This window comes from Vigna unguiculata, chromosome 9, assembly GCF_037176805.1.
Source record: "Vigna unguiculata cultivar grain cowpea cultivar isolate G323 ecotype 2 chromosome 9, ASM3717680v1, whole genome shotgun sequence".
Lineage (NCBI taxonomy): Eukaryota > Viridiplantae > Streptophyta > Magnoliopsida > Fabales > Fabaceae > Vigna > Vigna unguiculata.
In genome coordinates this window covers 41343092-41356855 of record NC_140800.1, presented here as the reverse complement: position 1 = coordinate 41356855, position 13764 = coordinate 41343092, and the positions used below count along the sequence as shown (strand labels likewise).

Genomic DNA, 13764 nt, shown 5'->3' with positions numbered 1-13764 from the left:
TATTAATTTTCATTAACTTCTTGAATTACTTATTTTTACACTTTCTTTACTTAGTTTTCTTTTCTTGAATTTTATTTTCCTAAACTTTTTCAATTCTTTTTAAAGTTTTTATCAACTTCTTGATCCTTTTCAAATCTTTAATGATGTTCTTGAAATGGTTTTTGCAAAATTTTACTCGTCAGACTTGTATGGGTGTTCAGTCCCATTTGGGTCGTGGGGCCCATCCTGGTCGTCGGTCTCGTCTGGGTCATTGGGCCCGACCGGGTCATCGGGCTCGTCTGGGTCATCGGGCGCGTCCCGGTCTTGGGGCTTGTTTGGGTCTTCGGGCTCGTCTGGATCGTCGGGCACGTCCGAGTCGTCCTGCCCATTTTGTTGGTGTGCTTGTCCGGGTCATCGGGCTTATTCGGGTTGTAGGGTCTGTCTCGGTCATAGGGCCTGTTTGGGTCTTTGGGTCGGTCCGGGTCTTCGAGCCCGTCCGCATCGTTGGGTTCGTTTGTGTCGTTGGGCTGGTCCGTGTTGTCGGGCTCGTCTTTGTCGTTGGGCCCGTCGAGCTCATCCAAGTCGTCGAGCCAGTTCGTGTCGTCGGGCCCATCCCTGGTCGTTAGGCCCGTCCTGGTTGTCAGGCCAATCCTGTTCGTCAGGCCCGTCCTTGTCATCGGACATGTCCTGATCATCGGGCTTGTTTGGGTTGTCGAGCCCGTCTGGGTCGTCGGACCTGTCCGGGTTGCTCGACTTGATCTTTGACTCTTGCTTAATGTAGTATTATTTGGGGAGCTAACCCACCTTAGCCCTAACCCCAACCCACTAGAGAGGGGACTTTAGGAGCTGGGGCTTTTTTTGGGCCCCCCTAAAAGAGGACTTTATGAAGAGTGGGTCAAGGCTGGCCCATGGGCTAAGGGCCAAATTGACAACTCTAATAATGCATATCAATTTGGTCCATTCATCTATTTGAGATGTTTTTACACTCTTTAAGCATAAAAATAAGTATAATTTGATTAAAAACATTATTTTTCGTGTCCATTACCAATTTTATAACACTATAACTCAAATTCAAGCATTACACGTTTCAAGTTTTTCAAAAATTAACAAACAATCATTACATAAATATTTTAACTCAACATTTTTTAATTGGGTATATACAAAATCAATGTGTTAACATTTCTATTATTCTCCAAACAATAATCACATTTAACTACTATAATTAACTAACTTCCTTTTCTTAAATTATGAGCTACTATAAAAAATAACTCATTTGCCTCTAAAGAATTCTACTTGATAAGGATCTAATATTTGCACATAGAAAATTTCGACAAAGATACAATCACACTCTAATGTTGTGTTTGGATGAGACAATTAAAGGGGGTGATTCATTTATTTTGAGAACTTGAAATTCTTTATAATGAAATGCTTTGTTTGGATAGAGAAATATAAAATAAATAAATGCATGCATTTTTTGAAGTATTTCAATTAGTTAAATTAGAAGGAATTCAAATACCCTAAAAAATGTGGAATTTGAAATTCTCCTCACTCAACCTCAAACTTTGGACTCAACCCCAAACGGACACGACAAACCCAATAACCATGACAAGTTGGGTTGGCCAAACACTCTAGATGGATCAGACCGACCTGACAACACAAATGGATCAAGCAGGCCCGACGACCCAGAAGGGTCAAGCAGGCCCGACGACCCAGAAGGGTCAAGCAGGCCCGATGACCCAGACGAACCAGGGTGACCTGATGACACATATAGGTCGGGTGGGCTTGACAACTCAAATAGGTCAACGAGTTCGATGGTCCAAGCAGGACAGGCAAGCCCGACGACCCACACGGGTTTGGCATGCCAAACGACCTAGAGGTGTTGGGCGGGCCTGGTGACCTAAACGTGTCGGGCAGGCCCAACGATCCCACCGATCCATTGACCCGACAAGGCTGACCGACCAATGACCTAGTCGAACCTAATTGACCCGATAATCTAGACGAGCTCGACCGGTCCGACGACTCAGGAGATACCACCGGCACAACAACCTTGCTAGGTCGGGCCGACCTAATGACATAAAAATGTTGGGTATGCCTGATGACACAAAGAAGCCTGATGACACTGATGGGTTGGCTATCTACTGGGTCCAAGCCGTTTCCAAATTTATCGTGAACTCAAAACATAATTAAGTCTAAAATAAATATTTTTAAAATAAAATTTTATCTCACAAGAAATTTAATTATTTTATCCAAATAATAAATTGAAATGTAAGATATTTTAATTTTTTTATCCAAACAAATTATTTAGAAAATGAAAGAAATTTAATTACAAACAATTTAAATATAATATATTTTAATTTCTCAGTATTATTAAAATATTTTATCCAAACATAAAATAACCATCCTAACTAAATTAAGATTTATCTTGAATTTTTAGATAATACATACAGAGCAAACAATTTCTACATGAATATAATTTGTCAAAAGACTAAAAAGAAAAGTAATAAATTAAATTACTATATTTATAATTTTGATCATGTAACACTTCCGAGAATTTCGATTATAATATATAATATTTACACAAATGAAATATGAAGTTAAATATATAAAAAAACAAAAAGAAAATTAAAAAGATTTTGAAGGATGATTATAAAATGAGATTTTACTAACAAAAAAACTCTATTTATAATGTAATTTTTAATAATAAAATAATAAAGTATCATCTTTTAAAATGAAAACTAAAATTTAGATCCTTACATAATCCATCCTACTTATATATTTTATATTGTTATTTTTCCCACTTATATATTTGAATATGTCATTTTTATCTTTATTTTTAAATTAAAGTTCAATGTTTTTTTTTTTAAATGAACTTATTAGAATAACCTTAATTATAACATAAATTATTATCGCAATTTTAGAATGTAATTTTATATTAAAAAACCAAATTATAAGTCCAATCTTAAAAAAATACGGGCTAATACAATAAACAAGGCGGTGACGGCTTTCTATAAAAAAGCTCGTGCCCATTAACCCTATTGTCACTCGCTCATCCACTAACTGCGACTCGCTCGTTCCGTGGAGGTTCCGCTCTCTCAGTTTCTTTTCCCCAAATTGTTTTTCATCTAACAATTTACTTTGCAGTCTCTCTCTCTCTTTCTCTCAATTCTATCTCTAACCCTAACACCCAACCTTCCAATCTTCCTTTCGATCCTTCATCTCGCAGGTATTTCCCTATTCCAAAACCCTACAAATCTCTATCTAGGGCAAAACCCTAGCTCAATTTATCCACTCGATTTCCATAATATTCCGTTTCAAGTTCTGATTTAATTGACCCCGTGATTCGCAGATAATGGGAGAAACCAAGGATGACGCATACGAGGAAGAGCTTATTGACTACGAGGAGGAAGAAGACAAGGCTCCCGACTCCATCGGAGCTAAAGTCAACGGCGAAGCTACCAAGAAGTAAGTGCACGAATTCTTTATTTAAGACATAATAAATCTACGATTGCCTCTCATGTTGTGGGTATTAATCTCCTTTTTTTTTTAATTTATATTGCAGGGGCTATGTTGGAATTCACAGTTCAGGATTCAGAGATTTTCTTCTGAAGCCAGAGCTACTTCGGGCTATTGTGGACTCGGGATTTGAGCATCCTTCCGAAGGCAAACTATCGAACTATCTTTATCTTTCATTTACAGTTATTGTTGTTCTAGTTTGTAGCTGTGGTTGATGTTATTAGGATGATTTTGGGGGATTTTAGACTTGTAATGGTTACTATAGCTATTGGTATGGAACGCGTAATCTGCCTTTTCTTCTACCATGAGATTTTTTGACGCCCTTTGTTTGTTTCCTCACCGTGCTTTTCAAATTTGGATTTTGGGGGTTTTAACTTTCGACAGAGTAGTTGAATACATGTACACATATGTCTACTGTATCATCCTTATGTGTATTTATTTGGTTTCTTTTTTCAGGTAATAATTGTATCACAAATCTTGTTTTGGAGAACTAACTTGCTTTGGTAAAGCTATCAAATGAAATTAAAAGCGTCCGAAAAGGTTTATTTTACTTACACTCGGTTCCTTCGGCCCTGTTTTATTTGCTTCATCATCAGTGCAACATGAGTGCATCCCTCAAGCAATTCTGGGAATGGATGTGATTTGTCAAGCGAAATCTGGAATGGGAAAGACTGCTGTCTTTGTTCTCTCGACTCTGCAGCAGATTGATCCCGTTCCTGGCCAAGTTTCTGCTCTTGTTCTGTGCCATACCAGAGAATTAGCATACCAGGTACTCATGGGCGACGTGATACATAAAAATTCTCGAACATGGTATTCTAGTTGTATTCGGTTTAAGTTTTGCAACCTCTTTAATGCAGATATGCCATGAGTTTGAGAGGTTCAGTACCTATTTACCCGATCTCAAGGTCGCTGTCTTTTATGGTGGGGTTAACATCAAAGTTCACAAGGATCTGCTAAAAAATGAGTGCCCTCATATTGTTGTCGGAACACCTGGAAGAATACTAGCATTGACTAGGGATAAGGATCTTTCTTTGAAGAATGTGAGACATTTCATATTAGATGAATGCGACAAGATGTTGGAATCATTGGGTATGTTTCATTGCTGAATGGCCACTCTACTGTTTTTAATTATACTTTTGTATGGTTTTTATAGTTCCTTCTATGGTTTCTCCAGATATGAGGAAAGATGTTCAAGACATTTTCAAGATGACTCCCCATGATAAGCAAGTTATGATGTTTTCCGCAACACTCAGCAAGGAAATTCGCCCAGTCTGCAAGAAATTTATGCAAGATGTAATGTCTCATGGCCAGTACTACTTGAATTAGAAGTCTCTTTTACATACTGCTCACAATCCCTGAGAGTTTTCAAGATATTTAGAATGCTGTAGTTTCATCGTTTTCCTTCCCACAGGTTTTTCTTGTAGTGTTTTCTATTTATACTACTTTTACTGAATCACCCAGCCGGTAGGTGGAGTTTAGTGGACTGATGACCGGAGATTGGGTTAGGAAGAAGTTTTGGATGGGATATTTTAGGAGTGATCCTGTTTGTTTCTGTATTCCTTTGTCTTTTTGTTCATGTTAGAAGTTTGATTCATCTATAGTACGTAGTTTGATTCACGGTAGGCTTGGTATTAGGGGAAATGGTATTAGGGTATTTTGGTTTTGTTTTTACCAGTTTTCTTTGGGTCAAGTGTCCGTGGCACTTGCTTGGCGTGACTAAAAAAGTTTCTGCAAGGAGACAAAACAGAGGGACAAGATCTGTCATTCAAGGGATCTGCATCCATCATTAATTTCGTTGTGGATTCCTTTAGCTTGAGGAAGGACCCTAATATGATTTACTGTGAAATTTGTTCCTTTCAGCCTATGGAAATTTATGTGGATGATGAGGCGAAGTTGACACTTCACGGACTTGTGCAGGTTGCCTTTTGTTCTTGAACTATTATTTCCTTCATTTAAGTTAAAGTGTCATTTGTATGGTTACATTGATACAATGATGACTGATATGGCAGCACTACATCAAATTGAAAGAAGAGGAGAAAAACCGGAAGTTGAATGATCTTCTCGATGCACTGGACTTTAATCAAGTTGTTATCTTTGTTAAAAGTGTTAGTAGAGCAGCCGAGCTGGACAAACTACTTGTGGAGTGCAACTTTCCTTCTATATGCATCCATTCTGGCATGTCCCAGGAAGAAAGGTTTGTTTGATTGATGTCAATGGATGTTGCAGAAGTTGTTTCTATTCATTGTTTTGGTTGGCGTCTCATTTTTTTTATTGGCTTGTTTTATTCCACTGTTTTATTTAAACTTCGGATCTTATTATGAGAAATTATGTGTTTTCCATGTGAGATACGGTTTGGATTTCAACAATATTTGTCGTGATTTTGCTTTTTATTGAGGAATCTTAAAAATGTAAGTTAATAATGAGGGGCATCTAAGATGTGCACTGTGTAATTAATTGCATTGCACGTCTATAATCTTCTGAGAATAACGATGCTATGAAATTGAAGTTGTTTCATGTGACATACGGTGTGGATTTGAACAATATTTGATATGGTATTGTTTTTGACTGAGGAATGTAAAATAGAAGTTAATAATGAGCGGCATCTCACATGTGCATTATGTTATTAATTGCATTTGCACGTCTATAATCTTCCTAGAATAAGGATGTTATCAAATTGAGGTTTTTTTCTTAAGTGAATTAAACTTCTTATTTGCCTGAATTACATTTCTCCCTCTCTATTTTGAATTGTGCACCCTTTTTTCCTTGTGAGATGAGTGAGCTGCAATTGTTTTTCAATAATACAAATCTCTTAACAGTGATGAATCATTATGGAAGCACCTCTCAACGATATTGTATTCCTCTGCTATTTATAGTTACCAACTAATTTTGAACATCCTATCATTGGTTTTAAATTCTTCTCATTATCACCATTGAAATTTAGAGTAAAATCTTAGTTGATTTTGTGGTCACATAATCAAGTTGAGGAAAAATTATGAGGGAAAGGGAGTATTAGTTAAGCCTCTCTTGAGACACTAGGTTTTATTTTACTCTACTGTTTTTTAAAGGCTGAAATATAATTTTTATAATACTATTAATGCCTATGGATTCTCTTTCTACATCTTTCTGTTTAGAATTATACTAGAATGAGCAGCACAGGTTATGTGTGCATTTAGTAACTATGTCACGTGTCCCTTTTCCCTGCCTATATCTGTTGTAATGCATTATACTAGTTTAATCCAAAAAAAAAATTGGTCTCTGAAGACTTCATTCAGCCCGGTCAATTGATTTCACTCGCTGGCTGCTATTCTATGGCAGCAGTGACATGCTGGGTTGTGTGGCCTCATTTCTTTTAGTGGCCATGGTGAAATTGAAGATATGGATGAAAGAATAGGCTAGTGGTGGAACTTGTTGGTTTGTCTAACCTGACCCTACCCAGCCCCACATTAAAAATAAAATCACTCATCTGAGAAGTAAAACCCCTGACAATTCATCTTTTTGCCCTCCCTATGAGTAAGTTACGAGCAGCAAGTGACCACCAACAGATCTGTTTTTTTTGGCAGTGACTATGATCTCCTGTGGTCTTTCCTTGACCTCATTCCCGTACCCAGCTTCTTGTTTGTGCCTTTGATTCAGCCTGTTCCTATGACCCTCTAGTGACTCTGATGCATCTCTCTCCGCCTGACCTTTTTTGTCTCTGTGATTCTACCTATGTATTGCAATTTTATTTCTGCAATCACTCTCTCTGCGCCATACTTCTGCTATAAGCTGCTTTACTTTGGTTTCACTGTTCATACATACTGCTGTGATGTGAGTGGATGAGTTGTGTACATTTATATATTTTCTTTGCTTATGTTATTTATAGGTTAAAGCGTTATAAAGGTTTCAAAGAGGGGCATACAAGAATTCTTGTTGCAACAGATTTGGTTGGAAGAGGGATTGACATTGAACGTGTCAACATTGTTATAAACTATGACATGCCTGATTCTGCAGACACATACTTGCACAGGGTATGATGAGATAAAATCTGTTTTTGGTTTCCTATCAGTTAGCTATTTTATGTCTCTAAAATCTAGTACAAGGTTGACTCATTGTTTCTGGAGGGATTTTTTGCAGGTTGGTCGAGCTGGAAGATTTGGCACCAAAGGCCTTGCAATTACATTTGTTTCTTGTTCTACCGATGTTGATGTTCTCAACAATGTAGGGAACTTGTTTCGTCAACGTTTATTCAATGTCATAAATATCCTCTTGCGTTTCTAATCTGTGTTTGGTGTGAATTCCAGGTTCAATCAAGGTTTGAGGTGGATATAAAACAGCTGCCAGAGCAGATTGATACCTCAACTTATAGTATGTGTTTTTCATCCGTTCGCTTGAATCTTAAGAACTATATTTTTTATTCAAATTATTTCAAATTCTAAACTGAATTAGAAACATGAATCTTTAGTTGAATACAAATTATTCTAGATGCATTATTAAAATTAATTGTAATTTATGCTGAAAGCCTATTTAATTCCCAAATAACAACCTAAAATGATTTTAGTGACTGTTCAATTTGTTATACATAGATGAATCTAATAATATTAATTGAGCACATGACAGTTCCTGGAGGGTTGAATTGACATTTCTCTTACGTTGTTACTTGCATATAAGCTTACCCTAGTTATTTTGTCAATCTATGAATTTTAATGTGAAATCTCGATTCTTGTTTTGACATGGCTTCGAGAAATTAAAATTTTGTTAGTGGTTATTTGAGTTTCATGCTTCACCTTGCCATGGTATCGTATGATAAACGTGTTATTTGTTAGTGTTTTATTGCGTTACTACAAGCATAACATTTTGATTAATATCTGCAATTGCATTGTATTTTCATGTTGGTACGATTACTAATTTATTTTGTAGTCTATGAAAGTACCGACGTTTCTCATCTCAGTTGAAGTTTTACTATTCTGCTGTTGTATTTGTGTTTTGTAGTTTTGAAATCATAAGACAGCTTTTTGGTTTCATGTTTCATTTACGTAATTTTGTGTGGCTCTGTTAACATTTTTATAAGTTGATCTCCTTTATGTACAGTGCCGTCGTAGTAGATTTTTATTTTGGCAGCAACGTTGACTGCTTGGGTCATGAGTAATAGTGACGCAGGATGATTTGAACGGTGGTGCAGCGGATGATTAACCGTGCTGATAGATAGCAGAGTCTGTTTACAGACTAGGCCATTTTACCGGTATTAGGTGTAGTAGTAGTGTAATGGCTTATGTATTTATGGGGTTTCACTTGCTGTATTTTGTGTGGCAGCTACGCTGTTTTCATCAACTTCATGTTTTGAGTTAGTGTTACTGCGACGACGTTTTTACTTAATACTGTTTAATTCGGTGATATGGTCTTTTATTTATTAGTTTGATCTTTAAATGGATGAAATGATACAAGGTATGTCTTTTTAACAAAAAAAAAATAGAATGGGGCCAAAGTCTTCTTCTTGTCGTCTTCTCCATTCTTTGGACATTTGTTAATTCATTGCACTTTATGCATATGCATATTTTGGACTCACAAGAGGCATTTCTTTGTATTTTTGCTGAAATGTTTTAATTCTTTGCATTGTAGATAAACCTGTTTCTGACATCTTTAGTTTGATATTAATTGTAAGGCCACCCTTAGGATAGTGAAAGAATGTTTTACGCCTTTAGATTTATTTCTTTTTTAATATGATCGTTTAGGTTTGGTTCATAATATTTTTTCTTAGTTTTATCATTATCTTATTTAGTCCATTTTTTCTCGCCTTATTTTCATGTTTCTTCACGTCCACCTTGTATGTAAACACTTGGAGGTGATTTTCGGGGACGTGAATATGCATTGTTGTTTCTTTCTCCCTTCTTATTTCGTAGTCTTTTAATCTATAATTTTCTTACAAGGAGAAAGTTTTTATATCTGCACATCTCGTACAAATCAATCCTAAAATTTTTAGATACGAAAATTGCATGTGATGTCAGTCCCACTAATTTTCCAGATTTTTGACGAAGGAAAAGTGCACTTTCGCACCTTCCAGTTCCTCATCATCGAAGAATACTACAATGGTGTCAATGAACGGTTGCTGGCTGATAGATTTTTTTTATTGTCCTCTAACTTATAGCTTGAGTGTCATTAACATAGAGTACGAACAATGAAGTCGTTAGATATGTCATTCAATGAGTTTCAACTATGGAAGGGGATGATGAACAAAGGTGTGGAGACAGACGATAGGTTGATTTTGTAAAAGGAGAAAAATAAAAATATATTAATAGCAATAAATATAATTAAATTTCGATCAGCAAATTTAAAATTTAAATAAAATTAACAGTGTTAAAACTACCACGAGAGATATGGATGGGTATCATCTAGTCATGGCCAAAGAATAATTGTGTGAATGGGAAAATATTGTTAAATAAACTTAAACAGAGAGAAATACCGAGTGAGTTTCTGAAACTTGTAGAAGACGGTTAATTGGGCTTTGATTTTTTTTTTCTTATGTTAGTCTTTAATTTTTAATGATTTTTTTTCTTGTGTTAGTCTTAGTTTTGTTATTATCAAATCAGTTAAAGTCTAGACTAATCAAGTGTTATGAACATTAAAGTTCTTGAATAAGCTTAAGATATGTCAGGGAATATGAGGGTTAGTTTTAAATTTTATTAGAAAAGATAGTTGTGTTTAAACTGAGGGCTAGTAAAAGTATTTTTAGGTATGGTAAATAATTTTGAACTTTTAGAATATGGAGTAAAGCTTAAAGATTTAAAATTACAAGTGGGTGAGTTTAGTATATGATGGGTGAAAGAAATCTTCTTATTTTCCTAATTCAAATAAATAAACTAAAAAATCTACATATATTTTCTCTCTTTTTGTGAGAGTTCATCTACAAGCTAGTTAAGGAAGAGTGTAGGGGAAATATTGAGCTCTGTCTTTAGTAGTTTTTTTTTTTCTTATATCAAAATCTATCTCTACATTTAAGGAATACACGTCTTAGAGATGTTAGGTGTAAGGAGTTTTTAGGAAAATTAATATAAAGAGAAATAGTTATGTTTAAAATAGGTTTAATTAATTGGATGGTACCCACTTTCATTTGGATGTGTCAATTTGATATCCGCTTTTAAAAATATGTCAATTGAGTTTTAATTTTTGAAAAGATGTCTCAATTAGGTCCTTTTTAACAAATGTTTTTTAACACCGTTAATGATATTTATATTTAAAATGACTTATAAAATTAAGTATTCATATCTATATTAAAATATTAAATTATTTTATAAATACTAACGAGTTAAATTTATATTCTCGTGTGTGAATGGATTGTGGATAAAATGATTAGATTATGTAATGTTTAAGATATGTTGTGATTAAACTAATGATCCCTAATGCTGTATAGAGAAAAACAATGTTGAGAGAGAAAAAAACTTAAATTGTTAATGCAAAGCTAAATTTTAAATGTATGAGATGAAAGTCTTTAAATCACCCAACTTTTTTATCAAAACAAATAAAAAAAAAATTAGTGTGTATAATATGCTCCATCTAATATGCAACAAACCATACATAAAAATTCAATATAATACTCAAACAAGACCGAAACCATAAATGATTAATATAAAAAGAACAACTTTGAGAAACTTACATTTATTTAACATATTTTTTAATAAGAAAATAAAAAAAATTGTGTCAAATGAGTATACAAATGTAACAACGAAATTTTTTCCTACAAAAACATGACAAAGAAATTCATGTCAGATAAATTTTACAAAACAAATAAAATAAACTAGAGCTATAGAATTCAAACGAAATCTGTAAAACTACAAAGAAAAGAAAGTTAAAACTTGATAAATTTCACATACACATAATGTTATTTAGTATTATTATAATATCAATAATTGAGATTGTTGATTGTTATAATGCATAATACCAGCAATAAAAACAAAAGTAAAATTTTTATACACAACATAAATGGAATAAAGAATTTGGTTATAGAGTATTTTGTATACAAACATTCCAAAGTAACTTTGACCTGGTTTCTTTTTTTACTAGGAAAGAAGAAAAGATAATACGGTTTAACCCCGATTTTAAAAAGAATAATTTACTTATGATTTGAGATTAATCATTATTTTAATTCAATTTATATTAAAATTAATAGAACTAAATTCTTTTAATTATTTTGGTTAATTTAAAATATAATTTCAAGCACGATTATTATAAATTATTCATTAAAAAACATCAAGCCAAAATAAAATATATTACATTGCCAATTTACTTTTTTTTGAGCTATTTATATTTTGAAAAGTTCAATTAAGTTTTCTAAAAATAGTTCAAAATAATCCTTCCATCAATTTAGAATCAACTTTGTTTATCATTCATGGGTGGTTAAAAATCGCTATAAATGTAAATAATTATTATAATATAAATCTATATAGACAAACCTCAAAAATATGAAAATAGAATAAAAAACTTGTGGTTCAATAATATCTTTGAAAAAAAAAATTTTGTTTGACACCATTAACTATCATTTAATAATTTTTATATAGATAAAATAATCTTAACGAAAAATAATTTTTATATTTTTTAAAGAAATAATAAAGAATAGTATCAAATAAAAAAAATTATGATATCAAAATATCAGCTTTCAAAAATACTACTACTATTTAAAGAAAAATCCTAATAAGAATGATAATAACTTTTCAAAATTGCACACCTCACACAACAAACAAAACACCAAATCTTTATGAAGTGTTTGAAACTTGAACACTGACAAAAAAAAAAAAAAACAATTTCGAATACATGAAAGAAAAGTTCTTCTCATAATATTTTTTATTTTTTCTCAACTAAATCGCTTCTATTTATTCTTCATTTCTCTTTTTTTTTTTCCTTTTTTTTTCTGAGATAATCTTTTCCTACTCCCATTTCTACGGCAATAAGAAGGGGCTGCGTCCAATATAGGCAATTATTGGTGACTTAACGAAATTGACCAAACTCTTCATTTGATTTGACATCACAACCAAACAACACTTTTGATTTAGATACTCTTCTTATAATTCACATACACATATGAGTTTTTTTCAGAAGCCTTAGTTTTTCAATAACAAATATTATTTTAAAACATTATCTACATAATGTGTCAACTTTTCTTCTATCTTCATTCTTATTCAAAATCATCTCCTTATATTATATATTTTTTTCTTTTATTTTACTGAAGACTAAAATATTATTTTATTTTCCTGTCTCCATTTTTCTAATTACAAAATTCCAATCATATTTGTTGGTTTCTGTTTGTCATCAAACTCTCTTTCACTCCCCTTACCCAAACCACAAATAGTGGCTCTTTTTCTATGTCACTATCTTTACAAAACCAAGTCTCTTTTAGCCTCAACTTAGCTTCACTTGTTATCAATTATTTTTCCTCACATGTGTTAATCACAACTTAGAGAATATAATTTATTAAATCTCAATAAACATGAGATATTATTTTGAGAAAAAAATCAATTAAGAAGTAGCTTCTCAGTAACTAAGTTCTGATCTTTAACAATCAAATGGTCCATTTGAAGACATTTGTAATTTTCCAAAAAGTTATTATTTTGAGAAAAACAAATTGTATCAACCTCGAGGATAATGGATGAGAGGGGTAAATAGTTGGGTAAAAACTTGGCATCTCAAGTAAAAGTAAAAATTGTTAGGAATTTAAGTGTGAGTGTAAGTCTCACATTGGCTAGAAATGAAAAAGTGGAGCACTATATAAGAATAAAGACTCATAAACTCATTGCCTTAAGGGTTTGGATTGAGAGTGGTGTCGGTGTCTTATGTGATTAGACTCATATCTCATTAGTATTGTTCTCCCCAATAAAACTCCCTTATTGGTGTTGTTTTCTCCAATGAAACCCTTATGTAATCCTGATAAAAATATATAAAAGTTAATATATTGAATCCCACCATTTTTAAAATTATTTATTTTTTAACCAAACACCATGAGTGTTGAATAAATGAATGTATGTATATAGTGTACGTGACATGGTACGATGTGAACGTGAAGACCAGCACATGGTCTTCTTAAAACTCGACTCCAAAAAAAAAAAATGGTATTTTTGTGGAAGCCCCACTCGCAGAGAAAGTGGACCACTCTCACTCGCCTAACACGCTCAACAAAACCTTTCAGCATAAACTTAATTACACACGCGACGTTATAAGCGGAGGCATAACACATCAAGTTTGGCAAAGAAAAAAGAAAAAATGCAATAAGTAAATATATTAATATTATTTTTCTCCAGATTTTTAACA

The 13764-nt window shown here is 33.3% G+C and overlaps 1 protein-coding gene across 3 annotated transcripts; it reads left to right on the top strand.

The window, feature by feature from the left end:
- Nucleotides 1-2970: 2970 nt before the first annotated feature.
- On the top strand, nucleotides 2971-8862 carry LOC114162444 (DEAD-box ATP-dependent RNA helicase 15-like). 3 transcript variants are annotated; one of them, XM_028046341.2, is made up of 12 exons: nucleotides 2971-3060; nucleotides 3326-3441; nucleotides 3539-3639; nucleotides 4089-4261; nucleotides 4350-4581; nucleotides 4667-4785; nucleotides 5353-5409; nucleotides 5502-5686; nucleotides 7355-7499; nucleotides 7606-7689; nucleotides 7773-7836; nucleotides 8560-8862. In XM_028046341.2, the coding sequence occupies exons 2-12, from the start codon at nucleotides 3329-3331 to the stop codon at nucleotides 8568-8570; spliced, it is 1284 nt and encodes a 427-aa protein (XP_027902142.1). In that variant the 5' UTR covers nucleotides 2971-3060; nucleotides 3326-3328; the 3' UTR covers nucleotides 8571-8862. The 3 variants fall into 3 exon arrangements, with proteins under 3 accessions (XP_027902142.1, XP_027902141.1, XP_027902143.1); XM_028046340.2 differs by having other exon boundaries at nucleotides 2972-3202; XM_028046342.2 differs by lacking the exon at nucleotides 2971-3060 and having other exon boundaries at nucleotides 3320-3441; nucleotides 3949-4261.
- Nucleotides 8863-13764: the final 4902 nt, after the last annotated feature.

What these genes read in the sequence shown, in the direction of transcription:
- LOC114162444 (XM_028046341.2), top strand. Translation starts at nt 3,329, where the DNA reads ATGGGAGAAACCAAGGATGACGCATACGAGGAAGAGCTTATTGACTAC. An exon ending in AACGGCGAAGCTACCAAGAA is followed by an intron (nt 3,442 to 3,538) that starts GTAAGTGCACGA and finishes TTTATATTGCAG; the next exon opens with GGGCTATGTTGGAATTCACA. An exon ending in CCAGAGAATTAGCATACCAG is followed by an intron (nt 4,262 to 4,349) that starts GTACTCATGGGC and finishes TCTTTAATGCAG; the next exon opens with ATATGCCATGAGTTTGAGAG.